At 38.6% G+C, this 23,117-nt stretch overlaps 1 protein-coding gene across 6 annotated transcripts in view; it reads left to right on the top strand.

The window, feature by feature from the left end:
• The window catches only part of PLSCR4 (phospholipid scramblase 4), a 50,932-nt gene that overhangs the window by 21,401 nt on the left and 6,414 nt on the right, over positions 1-23,117 (top strand). For 4 of the 6 annotated variants that reach the window (XM_042956271.1, XM_042956270.1, XM_042956273.1 and 1 more), the window contains 5 exons: positions 7,268-7,295; positions 8,381-8,491; positions 17,505-17,740; positions 21,539-21,581; positions 22,492-22,718. In XM_042956271.1, coding sequence (XP_042812205.1) covers positions 7,289-7,295; positions 8,381-8,491; positions 17,505-17,740; positions 21,539-21,581; positions 22,492-22,718 — 624 coding nt within the window. In that variant the 5' untranslated portion in view covers positions 7,268-7,288. Of the gene's footprint in view, positions 1-7,267; positions 7,296-8,380; positions 8,492-11,149; positions 12,231-13,758; positions 13,883-17,504; positions 17,741-21,538; positions 21,582-22,491; positions 22,719-23,117 lie in introns of those variants that run through there. The other 2 variants (XM_042956275.1, XM_042956274.1) reach the window with 2 other exon arrangements.

Genomic DNA, 23,117 nt, shown 5'->3' on the forward strand with positions numbered 1-23,117 from the left:
AGCAACTTTTCAAAAACTCTTTTAAGTATAGGTCCGTTCTGAAACTAACCACCCAGAGTTAACACAGACTGCATGAATATAAAGGTACAATACCCAATAAAACTGCCACCCCATAAGATACCCGTTAGTTCAGAGATCCCCAGGTCACCCACACTTCTGAACAACTGGCTACAAATTTAGGGGTTCTCAGCACCTCAGGTTTGATCATTCACTATAATGACTCACAGAATTCTAAGTGTTACATTTACAATGTGGGTTTTATTATGAAGCGTAAAAATCAAGACCAGTCAAATGAAGAGACACATAGGGTGAGGTCTTTTAGGGTTTCAAATTGAAATTTTCATGCCTCTTTCTTGTGGAGTCAGAATGCGTCCCCTCCCAACATACAGTTGTGTTTACCAACCAGAAGCTTGCTCAAGCCTCGATGGCTAGAGTTTTTATTGGGGTTTCATTACATAGCCATGGTTACTTGAATCATTGGCAAGTGATTGAACTAAATCTAGAGCCTCGTCCATCTCCCCAGAGGTCATGAGATCAATAAAATACCACCCTCTTAATCACATGGTGATCTTTCTGGTATGATCAGTCCCCATTCAGTGACATCTCCTTAGCATAATCCTAAGTGTGATCCAAGGGCCTACCATGAATAATAAAGATATTTCCTAGGGTGCCTGGATGGCTCAGCCTGTTAGGCATCAGACTTTGGCTCAGGTCATGATCGCAGTTCCGTGAGTTTGAGCCCCGCATCGGGCTCTGTGCTGACAGTTAAGACCCCGGATCCTGCTTCGGATTCTGTGTCTCCCTTTCTCTGCCCCTCCCCTGCTGGCACTCTGTCTCTCTATTGCAAAAGTAAATAAACATTAAAAAAAAAAAAAAAAAAAAGACACTCCTATCACGCAGGAGATCCCAAGGGTTTGGAAGTTTCTCCCAGATCCTGGGTCAAAAGCCAGACAAAATCTTTCATATATATCACTAAGTTATATGTAACAACCGAAAGTGAGTAGTCATCACTTCCTGTGGAAATGGAAAAAAAATGGTTAATACATGAGAGATTAATCAAAGCCTAATAGATATTTCTTTTTAAAGCAAACCATATATACATTCCTAGGATTATTAGCATATTATTTTATATCTACCCAACATGGATTATTGTGAAATAAGAGGTTTACAAAGTATGAATGTTTGAAAAAAACCCCAAAAACCAACATTTACATTTCTTAAGTTTTATCAAGACTTTCAAATAAATCAAATGTAATATTACTTCTAACCATGTACACATATATTATCTCAAATATATGCCATGAAGTATTACACTAATATAGACATAAAATACTCAGTTTTTCATAATGCAGGATAATTAAAAAAAATAACTTCAATACTTATATCTTGGAACTGTAATGAATATTGTAATTTTTAGAAGATGTCTTTAACATAACTTTGTCTTCTATTTTTAAAGTCAATTACTGGACAAATCCATTTATCTGAATAATATAATTAATGTCACTACCTTACTAAAAGGTAAAAGCAAATCCTGTGGAACATGTAAGATGTACTCTAACTCATTTGTCTTTCATTTAGCTACAAATAGAAAAAGCCCTCTAGCAATGCCTCCATTTTCTCCTAGTCCTTTCCAATTTGAAACTCATTACAGTGCTCGTAAAATCATGTCTGCTAGAACCATACTCACTGGTGGCAGAAGATGGGGAGTTATTGGTGTCAGTTTGAAACCCAGTATAAAGTCTTCACCAGGGATGCTTAGTAATGCATATTAAGTGGCTGAATGGCAGACAGGTCTTTTTTTATACTACATTTGAATGCTGAAACTTATTCTTGGTCTCTTCACCAGCTGGTTTATTTTACCTAGTGAAATTATAGTAATAATGCATGTTTGTTGAGGATTTGCTATGTACCAGGCACTGTTTTAAGTGCTGAGTGTACCATTTCATTCTTGGAGGTGGATCCAACTGCCATGCTGCCCATGACACAACAGATAACCCAACAGCAGAGTAGTCATTCAAAGTCACGTAGCCGTTAGGGATACCTGGGATCTGTCTCTATCTGAACCACTGTTCATACTATGTGAAGTGTGCTGGTGTGCACCAGTCTCTCCTTCAAGTATTCCTACCTTGAATACAAAGGATGTCATCTAGAAGTTCCATGTTAAACCCAAATGGACAATTGTGGTAGATGGACTACGACTTTGCAGGAACCAGCTGTTTTTCCTGCCCTTCCAGGAAGAAACAGGAATTGTACAGACAGTGACCTCCTGCTTTGCGTTTCTCTCCTCTCACGGTTGAAGGCACTGGAAACGGGCAGAGCCCGAGGTCTTAGTCTGCATTAGCAAATTTCCAAGACTTCTGCCTAGAAAATTGCAAGATTATCACATGTCCAGAGGCTCCCTTGCCAAGATGCCAGGACAGATTCCAGTAAACATTCAACTGTAAAAAGCTGACCATTATTCTCATTATTCTCAGTTTTATGATTGAAGTTTCAAATAACCATGTTATGGCTCCGGAGCTTGTGGTTTCATTGAGCTTTCCTAGTATGTCACTGTTCACAAAGGTGGAACTGACGAGCAAGATACAGCACAGCTGCAGTGTTCTACACAGCAAGAGGAACCCATGTAAATGCTCTCTTGCTGTAGGATTCCATTTACGCTATCAGGTTTGCTGCCTTGCAAAACAGCAAACCACCTCGTCCTATCCAGCCCACGTCTCCTTTCCCTCTTTATTACGTGCCAGTTGGCTTAGATTCCCCCGTATGCAGCCTAAGCCCTGAAAATGCAAAAGACCTTTGGAATTCATAACTCTTGGGGCCACGTCACGCTGACTTGTTATGGAGACACAGTTCAGTTTTTTAATCTGAATTCCATCTGATGTAAAGCCAAAACTCAGCCTCCTGTCAACCTATGGCACTTTTTGTCCTTGCTCGGTGATTGGGAAATCTGAAAACAATCCATTGAATGTTAAGGGAGGATTAAGTTACAACATTCATGCTCGTACCAACTGGAAATTATCCTGCCTTATGTAACATTCTGGATAAAGCCATATAGTAAAATTTTATAACAGCGGGAAGAGAATTTGGGGTGAAAAAGGAAAAGAAATGAGCATCTGAAAGGAGAGGAGAGGTAAACGAATTCTGTGAACACCTGCAGCTTGTGAGGTAGTATGTACATACATTTGATTTTGATGTTTGCTGCTTTGTAAAAGATTTTAATAAATTTTTTAAAATTTAAAGATTGGTATTTTTTTTTCAAGTTGCTACTCAATCACTTAAATCAGATTTGAATTCTAAGTTCTGCCTGGCATGGTTGAGAGCTATTATTTTTCTTTGCACAAGATCAGCCTCAAACAAGCCTGAACACAAGGATCCCTTGGGGCTGTATTAAAAGTACAGATTTCCCGACCTGGACCCCAGAGGTACTGCTTCATGTTTGGGGTCCAGAATTCTGTGTTTCTTCTTTCAAGTTTTTATCTTGAACATAAAAAATATTCAAATCTCTATCTTGACTTAAATTCAGCAGTTGTTAAAATTTTCTGCTTTTGCATTCTACCGTTTGCCACTATAGATAGTTTGGATGGATGGATAATTTACTCCTTTTCATTAAGGCACTTAATCTGTTCTAATTTGTCTCCATCACTGTTTCTTCATGGTGTACAGTTCCCAGGATTAAGGTAGAAAGGAAAAGCATATGTTTAGTTAGAAGGTTATTCCCACATATAACTGTCAAATAGTTCTTTTTTATTGTGAAATCATGTCAGACACATGCCTATTTAAACAAATATGTACCTTCTAAAGACTAGTAAGAACCCATCACTCCTGTTTCCACCACCCTGTTAGAATTAGATTAGGAGGAATATCAAGCCCCTGTAGGCCACTACTGAGCACTTGCCCCACACCGGATCTCCGTGTGAAACCATTTTCCTGAATTTTGTGTATTCCTTAACATTTCCTTAAAGTTTCCCCCATATATGTATCAGAGAAAAAATATCATTTTTCCACTGTTGAACATTCTTAAATGATATATATGTGTTCTCCAATGGCTTTTTTTTTTTTTTTTTTTTGGTTAGTGTCGTAGTAGTGTTGAGATTCATCTCTCTTGATGTGTATGGCTATAGTTTGTTTTCACTACAGTAGGCTCTTGTATCATATGAATGTAGCAGAATTTATTTATTCAATGTACCATTGATGGACATTAGGGATGTTTTGAATTTATTTTAATATGAACAGTGTTGTCAACATTTTTGTATATACCTTCTCTGTAAATGTGTAAGAGTCACTTGAGGGTATATTCCTAGGAGTGTCCAGAATTTAAGATTCTAGAAAGGTGTGGTCATTTTCTAAATACCAGAAGTTACCATCACTGAAGGTATAGGATCCATTCCGTGTCCTCCTTGGTTGGTCTGCAATTGGGTCTGGCTTTTTGATGTGCCCCAGAATACTTTTTTAGCCTTTAAGACACATAGGACTTTGTACAACTAGCTGAAGTTCCAGATGTGAGTGGAAATTGTACAAGGTTGATGGTATTTGACCCATGCTTGGCAAGACAGTCACGTGAGCTGGAAATCTACACACTGGCTTATGCCATGGTGGTATTCAGTGAGTCGACTCAGTATCCATATTGACTACTGTCTTATATGGTGATCTGATGTTTCTTCGACATACCTACTCTGCATTGATAACTTGCTACTCAGTTCGAACTACACAAATGACCACATTTTGTGATCTAATGAATAGGTCGAAACGTTGGAATGAAAATCCAAAAGAAACTTTGAATTAAGAAGTACTTGATTTTAGCAGGGTTGACCATTTATGTATGAGCGAGATAATATGATTAAAAATAATATATGGAAAGTGTTCAACCTGTTGTCTGACATTAGATAAGTATTCAGTAAATAATAGCCTTTGTTGATGTTCTCCTTGTTAATTGTTACCGTCCAGAACTCAAAAATCTTAAAATTCCTTTCCCTGATAATAACTTTTTTTTTTTATTATCTTGAATGAATTCCTGAAATCTCTCCCCACCCCTTGTTTCAAATCCCATCTCAACTTCTGGTTTATTTCTCTTGAGTTATTCTCATAATGTTTACATATATCTACTGTTTATTTAAATGAAATAAACTTATTTTGGTCTCTTAAAACATGCCTAGTTTGAACTTTAAAAAAAATTTTTTTTAATGTTTATTTATTTTTGAGACAGAGCATGAGCGGAGGAGGGGTAGAGAGAGGGAGACACAGAATCTGAAGCAGGCTCTAGGCTCGGAGCTGTCAGCACAGAGCCCAACACGGGGCTGGAACTCACGAGCATGAGGTCATGACCTGAGCCGAAGTCGGACGCTCAACTGACTGAGCCACCCAGGCGCCCCTGAACTTTTGATTCCTACCCTCCCCAGCCCCCGCCATTTCCCCTACCATCTTCCTTTCTAGTTCAGTTAATGGCATTGTCATCAACTCGGGTACCCTGGCCTGAACACTGACACCCAATCTTGACTCCTCTTAGTGCATCAGAAACTCCTGCAGGTTCTGCTTCTGACCACATTTCACCCTGTCCGTGTTACCTGCTTGTCTAAGCCAGCATCGGGCTCACCTGGATTGCTGCTGCCATCCCGTCTTCACTGCGTACTTCCACTGTTGCCCCCTCAAGATAGAGTATAATCAGATCTCATCACTCCACTGACTGAAAGTCCTCCGAAGATTTCCCAGCTGCAGTTACAGCAAATCGCAAATGTTTTGCCTCAGCCTTCAGGTGTGATCAGGCTTGTCTCCATCTCTTCCCTCCGTTCTCCTCATTCCTTGTGTCCCAGTCATACCTGACCTCTTTGTCACCCCTGAGTATTCCGAACTCAGTGCCACCTCAGGGCCTTTGCACATATTTCCTGTTGTCCTACAACTCTCTTCCTACATTTTTAGTGTAATGCCGCCTTTTGTGGTTCAAATAGCTCAAAGTTCCCTCCTAGGACTGCCATCCATGTTTTTCCTGAACTGTTTACTTTGTTTCTTTATAACTGTACTACCTCAATTTAGTCTGAAATATTTGTTAATGTGTTTTTAATCTCATGGCACTATATTAGGATCTCCGGCATGATGGGCAACTGTTTCTCTGGTTTATTACTGTATTTTCAACATCTATAGTAGTGCCTACACAATAGGTGCCCAGTAAATATTTGTTGAATTAATACAAAACTTAGTGAAATGTAATTCACTTTACAAATGTAATTACAAATGTAATTGAATTTGTAATTGAAAAATACAAATGAATTACAAATGTAATTCAAATTACAAAATGTAATTTTTGTAGACAAGAATCACAAAATCAAGCATCCGGGTGGCTCAGTTGGTTAAGTATCTGATGATCTCACGGTTGTGAGACTGAGACCTGCATCAAGCTCCACATTGAGCATGAAGTCTGCTTGGGACTCTCTCTGCCCCTCCCTCGCTTGCTCACATGTGTGTGCTCTCTCAAATGAAATAAATAAACTTAAAAAAACCCCACAAAACCTGTTACTTGTATTACTAAGTAATAATGTATAAGTTGGTGTAAATATATTAGAGCTTTAAAACATTTTATTTTTAGTACTCATTAGAACTCTTCAAAAATGTCAGCCAGGTATATAGGTCTTTTGTGAACACATTATTATGATTTATCTCAAATGGAAATTATGTGACTATCTAAAACTAAATTTAAATTTACTATCTGTATCTAAATTTAAACTTATGTATTTGACATGTTTTTAGGTCTCACTCCACTAGAATATAAGCTTCAGGAGTGCCCATCTGGTTTGCCGCTATACTTTCTTTATTTTCCTCTATTTTAATTCCAGTATAGTTCACATACAGTGTTATATTAGTTTCATACTGCTATATTTTCAACATCCATAATAGTGCCTGGTACATAATAGGTGCTCAGTAAGTATTTGTTAAATTGATGAAGGAATGAATGAAAGGTAACTGACAGCTAAAAAAATTACAGATCTTTACATGTATCACTAAGTCATAATAGTAACCATACATAGATCTTAAAGTATTAAAATGTTTTATTTTGGGGGTGCCTGGGTTGGCTCAGTCGGTTAAACGTACAACTTTGGCTCAGGTCTTGATCTCATAGTTCGTGAGTTCGAGCCCCACTTCGGGCTCTCTGCTGTCAGCACCGAGCCTGCTTCAGAGCCTGCTTCAGATCCTCTGTCCCCTTCTCTCTGCCTCTCCCCTGCTCATTCTCTCTCTCTCTCTCTCAAAATAAATAAACTTAAAAAAATGTTTTATTTTTCAGGACTAATTGGAATTCTTCAAAATGTCAGGTAAATTTTTATGAATAAATTTTAATACGCTTTATTTTCAAATGTGAATTGTGTGATTTTTTTCCTAAAAAATTGGAGTTTATTTCCTTTTGAGGTTTATTTATTTACTTATTTTTAGCATTTGGAGAAAACATGTATATGTTCATTTATACATGTGAACATTTCTATCTACCTTTGGCAGAAAAGGATTAAAAGGGAGTTATGTGGGCACGTATGTACTGAAAGATCTCTCAAATATGTGGGGAAAATAAAGGAAACAAAAGTAAGAAAGTAAGTCTGCAAAGAGGAGTATAATCTTAATTAACCTGTGATGACAGTCTGCCCGCATAGAGGAGGGCTCAAAAGCAGGCCTGCATTTCCCAGCAATGCAGGAGATGACAGAAGGCAAGAAACACCACATTTATGGGACTTGGGCTTTTCTTGCAATAAAAGTGAGTTAGTGAAGAGATTCAGAATTTTTCCTTGTAGGGAATACAAGGAGACATTTCTCTGATTGCAACAAGAGGACAAGATAGCGTCATGGAAAGTGAGTTCAGTTCCTCCCTTGCAGTATTTACAGCAAGCAAGGTTGCTTTTACTGGAGAGGTAGATTAAACCACCTCTAAATGTGTTGTGTGTGGTACCACTGCATTGTAAGCCATTACGTATTTATCATGTTATGTTTTGAATTTATTTAAACACAGTCATTTTCCAAAAGAGGTTAGGGAAAAAATAAGATTCACTCTATATATGACTGTGTTATCCATAACACACAGTGGGGAAAACAGTTTTTGCAAATGTGCAAGGAGTTCAAGTAGGTAGGAATCAGCATGAAGTCAGCCAGACCACTAACGTAAAAGTGTGTCGCTTTGATCATAGCACAATGTGAATAATCGCTTAGTTTTTTTTTTTTTAAATCTATAGTCAGCCTGAAAATTCATCAATACATATTAAGAGGTTAAAAGCTAATATACATAAAGAGTCATGTGTCTTTAAAATATAGTAGTGTGTTTCATAGTTAGATTCATGGATAAGAAAAAATGAATATATTCTGTTACTACATTATCACTTCCATTGTAAATCATGTCCCCTCTCCCTTTCCCAAGGTGTGATCCCCACAGCCCCTGAACAACCTGCAGATGAGAAGGACAATCAGATAAAGTCTCCTGATCAAAGGCCTGATGCACCTCCTGACTACAATTCCCATTTTGTACCAGGTGGGTTAAATATTCAGAAAGGTTCTTTTCACCTCTCCAGAAAACGATAATAGTTAAGATTGCTTTTAAGAGTAATTAATTGAGTGATTCAGTAAATAAGTATTGAAAGCTTCCAGAGTGCCAAGTAGTTTACCAGATGTCAATTAGAATATATTTGTAGGCTACTGAGGAAGGAGGTTGTACAAATCCTGATGGCATTCTCTTTGCTCCGTTATGAAAACATGAAGAAGATGTTGTAGGGCCAAGATGACAGTAACTGGCTCTAACAAGGATTTGAGGGAAGACCTAACTGAGGAAGTCAAATTTTTCTGGCTTGCTGAGGAGTTTCTCACTCAAAGAAAAGGAGGAAGGAACCATGCCTGGCAGAAAGAATTATCTGTACATGGCTAACAGGCACATGAAAAAATGCTCCACATCACTCATCATCAGGGAAATACAAATCAAAACCACAAGGTGATACCACCTCACACCTATCAGAATGGCTAACACGGACAACTCAGGCAATTATAGATGTTGGCGAGGATGTGGAGAAAGGGGATCTCTTTTGCACTGCTGGTGGGAATGCAGACTGGTGCAGCCACTCTGGAAAACAGTATGGAGGTTCCTCAAAAAGGTAAAAATAGAACGACCCAGCAATTGCACTACTAGGTATATATCCCAGGGATACAGCTGTGCTGTTTCGAAGGGACACATGCACCCCCATGTTTATAGCAGCACTATCAACAATAGCCCAAGTATGGAAAGAGCCCAAATGTCCATTGATGGATGAATGGATAAAGAAGATGTGATGTATATATACAATGGAGTATTACTCGGCAATCAAAAAGAATTAAATCTTGCCATTGGCAACTACGTGGATGGAACTGGAGGGTATTATGCTAAGTGAAATAAGTCAGAGGAAAACAAATATATGACTTCACTCATACAAGGACTTTAAGATACAAAACAGATGAACATAAGGGAAGGGAAGCAAAAATAATATAAAAACAGGGCGGGGGACAAAAACATAAGAGACTCTTAAATACAGAGAACAAACAGGGTTGCTGGAGGGGCTATGGGGGGGTGGGCTAAATGGGCAAGGGGCATTAAGGAAGACACTTGTTGGGATGAGCACTGGGTGTTATACATAGGGGATGAATCACTAAAATCTACTCCTGAAAACATTATTGTATTATATGCTAACTAAGCTAAGTAACTTGGATGTAAATTAAAAAAAAAAAAAAAAAGAACTATCTGTACAAAAGCATGAGGTTATGAAGGTCCGGTATGAGACATGCATGGGACAAATGCAAGAGAAATGGAGGTGAATGGCCTTGGGTGCTGACTAAGGAGTTACACTAATATCTTTAGAAGTCTGAATTTACTTGTTGGTGACTCAGTGAAATGGATGCTCATGATGTTAGTAGAAATTTGAGTTATTATAGTCTTTTTAGAAAGTGGGGCACCTGGGTGGCTCATTTGGTTAAGCATCAAACTAACTGGTTTCAGCTCAGGTCTTGGTCTCGTGGTTTGTGAGTTCAAGCCGTGCACCAGGCTCTGTGCTAACAGCATGGGGCCTGCTTGGGATTCTCTCTCTCTTCCCCTCCCCTGCTTGCTATCTGTCTGTCTCAAAAATAAATAAACTTTAAAAAAGAAAGAAAGTAATTGGGCAATGTCTAAAATTTTTAAAATTAGAAATACACTTACTTTTGAAGTAAGGAAGGAAATAGGATTCTACATAAATACATTTTAATGACTTAGAAAATGATGAAGTGTAGCAATATTTCTTTTTTTAAATTTTTTTAAATCTTTATTTTTGAGAAAGAGAGAGAAGGGGAGAGGCAGAGAGAGAGGGAGACACAGAATCTGAAGCAGGCTCTAGGCTCTGAGCTGTCGGCAGGGAGCCCGATGCGGGGTTCGAACTCATAGACTGTGAGATCATGACCTGAGATGAAGTAGGACCCTTAACCGACAGAGCCACCCAGGCACCCTGCAATATTTCTCTAAATATATATTTAAGTGTATATTTAGAGGTGGAAACCATTGAGTTAGTCTGTGAGAGAGGAGAAGAAACTTCAGTACCCACAGGATCATGGTAAAAATGTTGTTTTGGCTCTAGACACAAGATCCATGGAGCTCAGTTAACCTGTGCCCTTGAGGTGTTTTCTGAAAACAGCAGGGTTTCCTTTTCCCCTTTCCCTCATAAATATGCATGTTGTATAGATCTGGTCCAATATAACCCCTCATTACTAGCTCAACTCCTACTAAGTCCACAATGTTGACAGTCCTAAATTATAATCATGCTATATCTGACCATTTCTCTAAATTGACTTCAGTGACTGTCAACATGATCTACATAATCTGTCTTTGAGAGAGCTTGAGCAGGGGAGAGGCAGACAGAGAGAGGGAGAGAGAAAATCCCAAGCAGGCTCTGCATTGTCAGCTCAGAGCCTGATGTGGGGCTGGAATCCACAAACTGTGATACCATGACTTGAGCTGAAACCAAAATTTGGACGCTTAACCGACTGAGCCACCCAGGTATCCCTCTACCATTTTTAAGTAACATTGATTGTAACCATGTTCTGCTCATCTGGGAAAGTGTCTTTTCCTCTGTATCAAAAAAAAATTAACAAGAGAGTAGGGTATGTCATTTAAATCAAATGACTAGATAAATTGAAAAAACATTATCTAGTAGAGCATACAACTGAATTTTCAGTTATGAAATATAGTAACAAAAATTCATTGTGATCGCCACCTAGTGGCTGAATTATGTACTTATCTATGATGACAGATGCAAATTAGATCCCTGTAATTAACATGAAGGAACTTGAACTACTATAAAGTATTTGTCTTTAACGCCCTTAATTCCTTTGACTTTAAGCCTCCCTTAGCCCCCACCCATATCGGTCTCCTGTGGTCTGAACTTGCATTTCCACCTGCCTGTAGACCACTTCCCCTGGAAGGACCCCAGATCTCAAGCTAAGTGGTCTGCAATAAAGCTTGGGCATCTTGCTCCGGAACACATTCCCTCTATTCTTTCTCTCTTCTGGAGGCCACAGGGACCCATGTCAGAATGTGAGAATCTTTCCTCATATCCAGTCTGTTACTGAGATGGGACTGTCCCTTCAGTGTTACTTATTAGACTTCCTACATTGCCTTCTGTCGACCCTCCCACAGCAGGCACCTCCTGCCTAACCTAACCTCATCTACAAAGGGTCCAAGTGTAAGTCTGATCACTTCACTTTCTCTTTTATTGGCGTACGGTTTAGGTTCTTTGAACAGTGTATAGATCCTTCATAATCATCACTCCCTCCTTCCTTTCTAGCCTTGTCTGCTCAGTCTCCATACATAACCTTGCCCCCCTGCAATTATGGGTTTCCCCTGTGCAGCTGTTCATTTCGCACCTACTCCCCCGCATAAAACCTTTGCCCATTGTGGAGGTGCCGGCTGGGTCTAACCTGTCAGCACTAGACCCACAGGGTACCTCCTCTGCCTAGGTACCCTGTACTGCTCCTCTCTAATCTCTTCGCACACCGTGAATCCACATCTGATCGCACAAGTTACTTGCTTCATGATAACCATTCACTTTTTATTTTTTAATCTGTGTATTTAACGCAGAACTGAACGTCCTTGAAGACAGATGTGTCTTTCTACCTCTTTCTGTCTCTAGCAGCAGGCACAGCAGCACGTCCTTGAAATGGGCTTGTGGGATGTTTCCCAAATAAAGGAATGCTTGATTCATTTCATAGCCTTGTTCTCAGTGAGTATTGAAGAAATAGTTCTACAATTCATGATGCTCATGAGTGGGGTTTTTGTGAGTAACCAAAATGTCCCAGACCTCATGAGCTTCAAAAGCCACTCTCCCCTTTAATGCCCAGCTCACCAGAATCTGACCCTCTGTCCAATTTGCCTTGCTCAAAAAGTGTCATCTTTCTTTATTTCTCATCCCAAACAACTTCTGGAAGTTTGGGGGAGTGTCCCTTCCTGGTGGTGTTTGGTCTCGTCAGCATTGGCGGACCCCAGACCACTGCTTTGCCTCTATGCTGGTCACCTCTTACTCTTTCTGAAGCCAGCTTTCTGCTAGCTAAGCTGTTTTTTCCTGTACCATGACATCCCACAGGAGGGGTGTGTGTGTGTGTGTGTGTGTGTGTGTGTGTACAAAACTTAAGGCCTAAAAAAAAACAGCCGCCAGCTAGAGTGGCTCTTCCAGTCTATAGTGCCAAGGCCATCCATAGAGTCCTGTTTTGGGTGTTCCTAGCCTCTACCTAGCCTTTGATCTAAAGGGAGTATTTTAATTAAGGGGCATCTGCAGTCAGAATGCTTGAGTTTTAATTCTGACTCTGTCACATATTGACACCATTGATTCTTTAGGAAGTTACTTAACCTCCTTATGCCTCAATTTCTTGCTCTGTAAATTCAGGATCATAATAGTCCCTACCATAGAAGGGTGATGTCAAGTAGTTAGAACAGTGCCTGGAACATAATAAAGCTCAGTAAGTATTAACTATTCTCCCTCTTATAAAAATAGTAAACATAGTTTCCTCTAACAGGAGTTCCTTCCTAGGGTGCATGGTGTTCAGTACCTGGTTCTCTGGGCTCTCTGAGAGAGAGTACTCTCCACCTTAACCTGCTCTTTCAAATCTTTTAATTCCGTAAGAGTGACCTTTTCAAAGAACAGCTACTAAGGGACTGTTTCCATTTTTCAGGAAATATCAGTCCCTGCCCTACACAGCTGTGTGGCATTGCTTTTTGATAACAAAAACCGATTCCCCAGTCTGTAGACCCACAGTGCCCAACGCCTGGGTTACTTTGGGAAATAGGACGCCATCAGTGGGGCTTCAACATCACAGTCCAAGCTTAACTATCTTCGTCTTGTTCCCTTTAGCATACTTACTTAGACATGAGGTGAATCCTGCCTTCTAACACTCCTTGCTGTCTTTTGTACCAACATGTAGTAATTTTTGAGCACATGTATAAGAAAACACAGATACATGCATATATGCACATTATAAGCAGTAATTTAATAAATAGCAATTTTCAGAGAGACACTTAGTTTAACCTATATTTAGATAAGATTTGTTTTTTGCCTTTGAGGAGAGTATCCACAAAACTATTTCCAACCATGGTGAAAACAAACTTCTATGCATCGTAGTTTTGTAACGTTGTCCCCATCTTTTCCATTCTAGAATAGAACCTTTTCTTTCTTTACATTGGTTAAACAAAAGGGTCTTTAAATCACTGGCTTTCGAACATTCTTTTTTTTAAATTTCTTTTCTTTCTTTTTAAAGTAATGTCTACACCCAATGTGGGGCTCAAACTCACAACCCCAAGATCAAGAGTCCTATGCTGTACTGACTGAATCATCCAAGTGCCCCCTCAAGCATTCTGGATGACAACCTACTATGACCCACAGTAAATATATATAAATGTATATATAAATATATAAATATATATATAAATAAGTATACACACACATATATGTATATATGTAACAATATTTATATAATATTTATTATATATATGCTATATGTAACATTTCACCAAGCAGCACTCAGTTCAGTGAGTATACAGCATACAGGCAATACAGTTTGATTTTTTTCTATTTTACTTTATTCTAATGTAGTAAATCTTATTTTAAAAATTGCAATTGTGAATCATTAAATTGATTTTACAGCCCACTAATGTACGTACAGATTGTAAAATGCTGTATTAAAACAATGTTTCTCAGTTGTTAAGAATTAATGAAATAGCTATACCTACATAAGAGAAAATATACCTTAAGGCAATAATTGTTAATAGAGTTTAAGAACATCTTATAACAGAAGTGTCAGTCCATCAGGAAGACATAACGAGTGTATACATCTAAAAACAGAGCTCCAGAATATATGAAGCAAAAATTGACATAATTAAATGGCAAAATAGACAATTCAATAAATACCAGTTGGAGACTGCAGTACCCCACTTACAGTCATGGATAGAACAACTAAGCAGCAGATGAAAGAGGAACTAGAGGCTGTAAACAATATTATAAAGCGAACTAAACATAGACATATATACAACTGTCTACCCAACAGCAATAGAATATACATTCTTCTCAAGTGCACATAGGACATTCTCTAGGCTAGAGCTACTGATTAAGCCATAAAACAATCCCAATAAATTTAAAACAACTGAAATCATATAGATTTCACAATGGACTAAAGTTAGTAATCAATAAAAATAGAAGGAAATTTGGGAAATCTGAGGAAATTGACACACCCTTAAATGACCAAGGGCAAAAAAAAAAAAAAAAAAATCACAGGAGAAATTGGAAGATACTTTGAGATAAATGAAACCACAATATACCAAAGCTTATGGGATATAACTAAAACAGCTTAGAAATTTGTAGCTATCAACATCTACATTAAAAAGGAGGAGGGGCACCTAGGTGGCTCACTTGGTTGAGCGTTTGACTTTGGCTCGGGTCATGATCTCACAGTTCGTGAGTTCCAGCCCTGCATCGGGCTCTGTGCTGACAGCTCAGAGCCTGGATCCTGCTTCAGATTCTATGTCTTCCTCTCTCTCTGCCTCTTACCCACTCATACTTTATCTCTTTCTCTTTCAAAAATCAATAAACATTAGAAAACTTTTTTTTAAAAAAAGATCTCAAATCACCAACCCAACTTTCCATCTTAGAAAGAAGCCAAACCTTAAGTAGGAGGTAATAATAGAATTTAAAGTAGAGGTAAATAAAATGGTGAAAAAGAAAAGCAGTGGGCCACATGGACACAACCAAAAGTTGGATCTTTGAAAATATCAACAAATAGAAATCTTAAGCCAGACTGACCAAGAAAAAACATAGATTCAAAATATTAAAATCAAGAATGAAAATGGAGACATTACTAAAAAGCTTACAGAAATGTAAATGTATTGTAAAAGAATACTATGAACAATTGTATACCAACAAACTAGAAAACCTGAAGAAATAGATTGCTAGAAATATACGAACAACTGAAAGTGGCTCCAAGAAGAATAGAAAACCTGAATGGAGCTATATAGCAAGTAAAGAGATTGAATTAGTCATTTAAAAATTTCTGATAGGGGCGCCTGGGTGGCTCTGTCAGTTAAGCAACAGACTCTTGATCACAGCTCAGGTCATGATCTTACTGTTCATGAGTTCAAGCCCCACATAGGGTTCTCTGCTGACAGTGTGGAGCCTGCTTGGGACTCTCTTTCTCTCTCCTGCTCTCTGTGCCCCTCCTCCCCCTTGCACATGTGCACGCATGTACACCCTCTCTCTCTCAAAATAAGTATTTAAAAAAAAATTCTGACAAAGCCTAGGCCTGGACAGCTTCGTTAGTGAATTCTACCAAATGCTTAATGAAGATTTTAATACCAGTCCTTTACAAGAAACAGAACAGTGAACACTTCCCAATTCATTCTGTGAGGACAGTATTGCCCTATTAGCAAAATCAGAAGAAGAGTATAGAAAACCATAGACTAATATTCCTTATAAATATAGATGTAAAAATGCTCCACAAAATACTAACAATGTAGTAACCAAATCTAACAATATGTGGTAGGAATTATTACCATGACCAAGTGCAGTTTATCCCAAATATGAGATAAAGTTGGTTTGTCATATGAAAATCATATGTATGTACCCATGTATGTACCATATTAATGGAATATTACTACAAAAATCATATGATCATATCGGTAGATAGAGAAAAAGCATTTGACAAAATTAAACATCCCACATGATAAAAAACACTCAACAAACTAGGGATAGGAGGGAACTTCCTCAACCTAATAAAAGTCATCTATGAAAAACCCACAGCTTAACATCATGCTTAATAGCAAAAGCTGAAAGTGTTTCTCCTAAGAAAGGAGCAAGACGTCTCAAGAGCAAGACGATATCTCTTCATGCCACTTCTATTCAACATTGTATGGAGGTTTTAGCCAGGACAGTTTGGCAAGGAAAAGTAATAAAAGTCATGCACATTGGAAAGGAAGAAGCAAACCTATTTCTGTTTGCAGATGACATGATCTTATATATAGAAAATCTTAAGGAATACACACACACACGTACACACGCACACACAATTAGCACTAATAAATGAGTTCAGCAGTAGGAGTATTAACCAGTGAATTTCCACTTTGGAAAACAGGGTGGCCGTTTCTTCCAAAAGTTAAGGCTAGTTTCTCACTCCTAGGTATATACTCAAGAATTGAAAACTTAGGTTCACACCAAAACTTGTACACTAATTTCACAGCAGCATTATTTACAAAAGCCAAAAAGTAGAAATGACCCAAATGTCCATTGGCTGATTAATGGATACGTAAAATGTGCTATGTCCATGCAACAGAATATTACTCGGCGATAAAAGGAATCAAGTACTAGTACATGCTACCACATGGTCACTTGAACCTTGAAAACATTATGCAAAGTGAAGGAGACCTGACACACAGGCTGTATGTTACATTATTTCATTTATATGACATGTCCAGATTAGGCAAATCTGTGGTGACAGTGGTTTCTGCGGGCTGGGGCAGAAGATAGGGAATGACTGCTAATGGGTATAGATTTTCTTTGTGGGGTGATGAAACTGTTCTGGAATGATCGAGCCATCATTAAAAGCACCCCTTTGAGTTACTATCTCAATGACCTTAAGAACATCAGTGTACAGTGCCAGTTATGTGCTAGGTCTTGGGCTAAGCCCACTATAACCTAATGAAGTAGGTATATTATTGATATCTCCAAAGGAGGAACCTAATACAGAGAGAGGCCAGCACATTACTTGGTGTTTCAGATCTTGTTTCTGTACCTTTGTGTAGCATAATTGTCTTCTAAGGTTTAAGAGGATTAAATGAGGTAATATGTGAAGCCCCTGAGTACATTGTTGGTACATGGTACACATTCAGAAAATGGATCATGTTTTATTCTTAAGTGGATGTTGTGGGATACCTGTCTTTGTTATGGAAAAGGTCATTCTAACTTCTGCTGTGTTACAGTGTTAATAGTGTATAACACTTCATTTGTTTTTGGATACAGGACCCCCTGGACCAGCTGTCCCTGCACCTGCAGGCTACGCAGGAGGCTTGCCTATGGGATACAACAGTCCACAGCAGCCCGGTACCTTCTTCTCATACCAGCCAGCTGGTGGTGCCCATCCTATCCAGTACCAGCCTGGCAAATACCATATGTCAAATCAGCCTGTTTCAGTAACATGGATGCCAGGGCCTCCTCCTATACCAAACTGTCCTCCTGGTCTGGAATACTTAACCCAGGTAGTCCTCACAAATCCAAATGATCTTCTTATGAAGTATGACCGGGGATCCGACAAGAAGAGATACAAAGCTAGATAGAGTAGATGAAAGTGACAGGTCAGTGATGACAGAGGTCCAGTTTGTGAGTCCATGGGAGTTGTACTCGTTTCAGAAATATGAAGGGGAAATGAGGAATACAGGAATGTATTTGGTGGGATCGGCACGGTTTTCTGAAGGATGTATGTTGAATTTTAAGATTTGCAAGGTGTCCTGTTGAAGGCGGTTTCAAAAACAGGACTAGAGGAAAAACTATCAAAGACGCCAATTCTCATTTGCATAGAAGTGAAGAGTTAACACCAGGAAAAACAACATCAAAGAGAACAGAACAGACCGTGAGTGAATCACTGGGGGTCTCTGTCCATCCTTTTCTTCTCATTACCCCTGATTTTCATTAGCCACTCCCTGCCACCTTCCAAACATAAAATGTAAGTCAAAAGAGGAGACCTACCAAGGGTTTTGCTTCAGGCCAAGTGCCAGAGAATCTCTTCCCACAACACAGTGAATTCTTATTTTCCACCTCTATGCACATTCTGGAGGCACCAGGGTATCCAGATCAGAAACTGGGGCAGTACGTCAAATCAGTGTTCCAAATGGTGTTTTTAAAACCACATGTCAGAAACTCAAAAATATTGCTTAGTGAAAATAAGATAAAGCTAGTATTGGAAATAACTTAGAACCTATTGAATCATGTTTGATTTTAGAAAAAGGAAGGGCGCCTGGCCGCTCAGTCTGTTAAGCATCTGACTCTTCATCTCAGCTTAGGTCATGGTCTCATGGTATATGGGTTTGAGCCCCACATCAGGTTCTGCACTGACAGTGCGGAACCTGCTTGGGATTCTCTCTCTCTCTGTCTCTCTCTGCCCTTCCCTCACTTGTGCACTCTCTCCCTCTCTCTCTGTCTCTCAAAAATAAATAAATAAACTTAAAAAAAAAGACATATCATATGACTTCACTCATATGTGGAATTTAAGATACAAAAAAGATGAACATAAGGGAAGCAAAAATAATCCAAAAAGAGGGAGGGGAACAAAACAGAAGAGACTCTTAAACACAGAGAACAAACAGGGTTGCTGGAGGGGCTGTGGGTGGGAAGATGCGCTAAATGGGGAGGGGGCATTAAGGAAGACACTTGTTGGGATGAGAACTGGGTGTTATATGTAGGGGATGAATCCCTGGAATCTACTCCTGAAATCATTAATACACTATGTGCTAACTAACTTGGATGTAAATTAAAAATAAATAAGTAAATAAAGACATTTTGAAATACATTATAAGCAAGGGACTTGCCAGTTCAACACATGTCTCCCCACATAGCCAACCAAATATTCCTTGGAGTTGATGTGTTTCTCTTTTCCATTTAAATATTGATAGGGACCTTCTGAATCCTGTGCATTGAGAACCATAGGTACAGTGTTATAGTGTTGATATTTCAAAGTCAAAACAGTTGGGATCACAGAAACAGATTTCACATGAGCCAAAAATTTTACTCCGTTTTTGTTTTGGCAAAATATTGACAAACTACAGCACCAGTCATTCAAGTACAGTGGTAGAGTAAACCCCTACGTTATTTCAGAAGCTTAAAAAATGCTTTATAGTTAATCACGTTTTAAAAGTTCCTTTTTTATACTAGATGATAAGTATAGAAATTGTCCTTAGAAATCCAAGATCTGGAGTCATTTCTCTTTTTTAAATGTATAACTTTAATTTTGTTCATCTAAATATTAAAAAACAGTTTCTTAATTTCTTCTATTCTGACAGAAGTTAACACATTTTATGAATTCTGTTTCTTCAGGTTTGTTTTGAATAAAATAAGTGAGAAAGGAAACAAAACAGGTTTAGAGACAGACCAACCTGGTTTTAAATTCTAGCTGTCGTTCCTCCTCACTCTGCAGCCTTCAATAACTTCTATAACCTGTTGGTGCTTGAATTTCATCATCAATAAAATAGTACTAGCAATACATACCTTATTGGGTTGTTAGGAGAATTTTTAAGAAGGAAAGCTTTATACTGTGCTTATTATTTTTGGCACACAGGGTCCATCCAACAGGTGGTAGCTGTGTGGATGTTATTAGTGGAAACACTTTTATGCAAACAGCCCTTCATTGCTTTATCATTTTCCTTATCCTATCCTTTTTGCAGTCTCCTGTGCAGATTCCATGAATCATTATCGGGGCTCTCAATACTCTGGAGCATCCAAAGTAGCAGGATTATATTCTTTCTAGAGGGTCGGCGTGGCCAGTGACTCCACCAGTTTGTTAGAGAACTGCTCCTTAACAGCCATAGTGTCTTCTGGACAAACTTCTTTTATATTAACAGGCATTATTTCTTTAGAATATTGTACTCATCAGTGGATGCTTTTTATCAACAGTATTTTGACTTTTAATTCTGGATTTTTAAAGGAACTATAAACCATCTTAGTGACCACTTTTGATATTTTATAAGATGTGTTTACACCCCCTCACCAGATTGTGTTTTTATATCAGAAAAATTTTTTAACGAAGGAAGGGTTGTATCCTCTCCATACCCTCTGTAATCAGTTAAACACCACAAAACATTTATGTCTGGTTATTTTTAACTTTCTTTATTACCACATTCACATATTCTTTTATTAGCCATTGTATTCAATGAATATTCGGTGAAATATGACATTTCAGGCAATACTCTGGTCTCGGGGATTAGGAATGATCTATATATCTAAAATTATATAGAGGGGGTCTGGGTGGCTCAGTCAAGTGTCCCAACTTTGGCTCAGGTCATGATCTCACAGTGAGTTCAAGCCCTGCATTGGGCTCTGCATTAAAAATGCTTCGGATCCTCTGTCTCCCTCTCTCTTCCCCTCCCCAGCTCGCTCGTGCACACACACACATGCTCTCTCTCTCTCTCTCTCTCTCTCTCTCTCTCTCTCTCAAAAATAAATAAACATTAAAAAATTAAAAATAAAATTATATAGATGTGATTACTCTGTCCTCAAAGAAGTTTCTTCTTTTCTGCTAGAATATTCTCAACTCTATCAGGTAATGAGCCCAACAAACTGTCTGACTTTAGGGTGATTCCTAAGTGATATTAAGGTAGAAGTTTATCTAGTTGTTTTCCCAGCTCCCTTTTCAAGAGATCCCATCCCAGAATGTTTCCTCCCCTTTGCCCTAATACAATCACATGCTTCCAGCCCTTGTGGACCCTCTCCTTTAATTAAAGCCTGCCCCTAGTGAAGACCCTGGCATTAGTAGCTCAAATGATTGGAAGTCAGTGTGTGAACATCTGCCAGAGGTACCTGTGAAAATAAGATAAAACTAGATACTCCTGTGTGAGGTCCCTGGCTGAGTTGCTCTCTGTAAGCCACTGAGAAAATAGCCTACTGTGTGGTTGGTCCACGTTAAACTGTCTTGAACTTCCCCAGCAACTCCAGTCTGTGAGTGACGTGTCGATAAGACCAGTGAGTTGGGACTGAGCTAGAAACAATCTACATCCACACAGCTTCTTCTGGATGCTGTTACTGCAGCAGGAAAATTATTTTCTGATCTACCAGGCAACTGTTTGTCTTTTAACATAGAACTGGACAACACTGGTTTTCCTGTGTTCCTCTGCGGAACAGGTGCAGACAGGCTACTTTCACTAATTATTTTTTTATTCCATTCAATGCTGAAAAGATATTTTGGTATCAATTGATAACCTTTTCATACCCATCTCATCAGTTCCTTTTCTAACATTGATTTAATTCTGTGATTATTTTTTCCTAATTGCTTTGTTCTATCCCAACAGCTGGACACCATTCACGTCCTTCAGCATTTTGAGCCTCTGGAAAGTATGTATAATTTTGTTAGTGTTCAGCAGGTGGAAATTTGAATCAGGTGGAAATTGACATTACCCAATATCTTGTTCTTTATTTATATTGGTCATTTCTTAGTGGTTCGAAGTGAAAAGACTGTCTTCTTTTACCCTTTCAAGAAAGTAAGAAAGGGAATTATTTTGTATAATTTTATCTGTTTATACATGATACATACATTCGTAGACTTGAAAAAGACTTACACTTTATCTGGTCAACCCCCATACCATATTCTACATATTCATCTTTAATGGAAGAGGAAAAGAAGGAGCCAGGACACTAAATGAGTTTGCCAGAGGCACCACAGTCAGCTAATGAGTGGTAGCGCTGGACATAGAATCTAAATCTACGAAGTTTTAGTCCAGTGCCCTTGCTTTGGAAGTAAAAAGGAATCACGGTCAACATAATGCCTGGTCTCAGTTCATCCTCACTTGATTATTAACCTTCACTTTATCCCCAGTTCCACACATTCATTTGACCACCACATACAGTCTCTGACTTTCTTCATTGCAATTGGTAATGACCCTGGTCATCTCAGTATATTTCATGAGCTGATTCATTTATGGTAAAACGTATACTTTTATTTAAATGCCTTTTTAATGAGAGCTTTCTGAATTCAGATACACCAGGAATATAGTTTCAGTCTTTGTTTTTATGTGGAAAAATTTTTTAAATCGTTTTATACTGACCTTCATTTAAAATTTTCAAAATTACTGAATACTTTTTGGGCAAGTGAATTATTTGGTGTCCTAATCAATTGAATATAGTTCACTTCAAAATTTTAAAAAGCTATTTTGCTTTAAGCACCTAAGGAATACTACAAAAGGACTTCTTGAGGCCCATTTTAACTGCTTCTAATTTAAAGTGGCTTTCTCATTTTATTTTTTAGTGATCACATCTTTTGAAACTAATAATGGATATGATATTAAAAACAACCTGGACCAGATGGTTTACATTGTAAATGAAGACACAGACGACTTTACCAGAAATGCTTATCGGACACTAAGGCCCTTTGTCCTCCGGGTCACTGACTGTATGGGCCGAGAAATCATGACCATGCAGAGGCCTTTCAGATGCACCTGCTGTTGCTTCTGTTGTCCCTCCACCAGGCAAGAGGTCAGAGAACACAAGTCTAATTCCTTGTCTCTTCCTGATCCAACTCTTGACAGCATCGCTGTGCTCCTTCCAGAATGACACATGAGGCGGTTTTCACTAGCTCTGCTGGTCAGACTGAAAGAAGAGAGCCGAGGGGGTGAAGGGGGATGGGGAGGAGGGCCGCCAAATTGTCTCACCTGAAGAAAATCACAGAGGGTTTTTTTCTTGTGGGTTCTTGTCTTCTCCTGCTAGTTGGGGCTCAGGTTCAAATCAGGATTGTTTATTTGGTGACCACAGTTCTGTCGGTTGTGTCTACTGAGTTACAAATGTATCTGTTACCTAGAACAGAAGTCACACACATTTGTCTAAATGCACCTACCTATCCCCAGATAAGTTGTCCCTAGACATAATTGTATACTT

The sequence above is a fragment of the Panthera tigris genome, chromosome C2, assembly GCF_018350195.1.
Source record: "Panthera tigris isolate Pti1 chromosome C2, P.tigris_Pti1_mat1.1, whole genome shotgun sequence".
In the NCBI taxonomy this organism is placed as follows: Eukaryota; Metazoa; Chordata; class Mammalia; order Carnivora; family Felidae; genus Panthera; species Panthera tigris.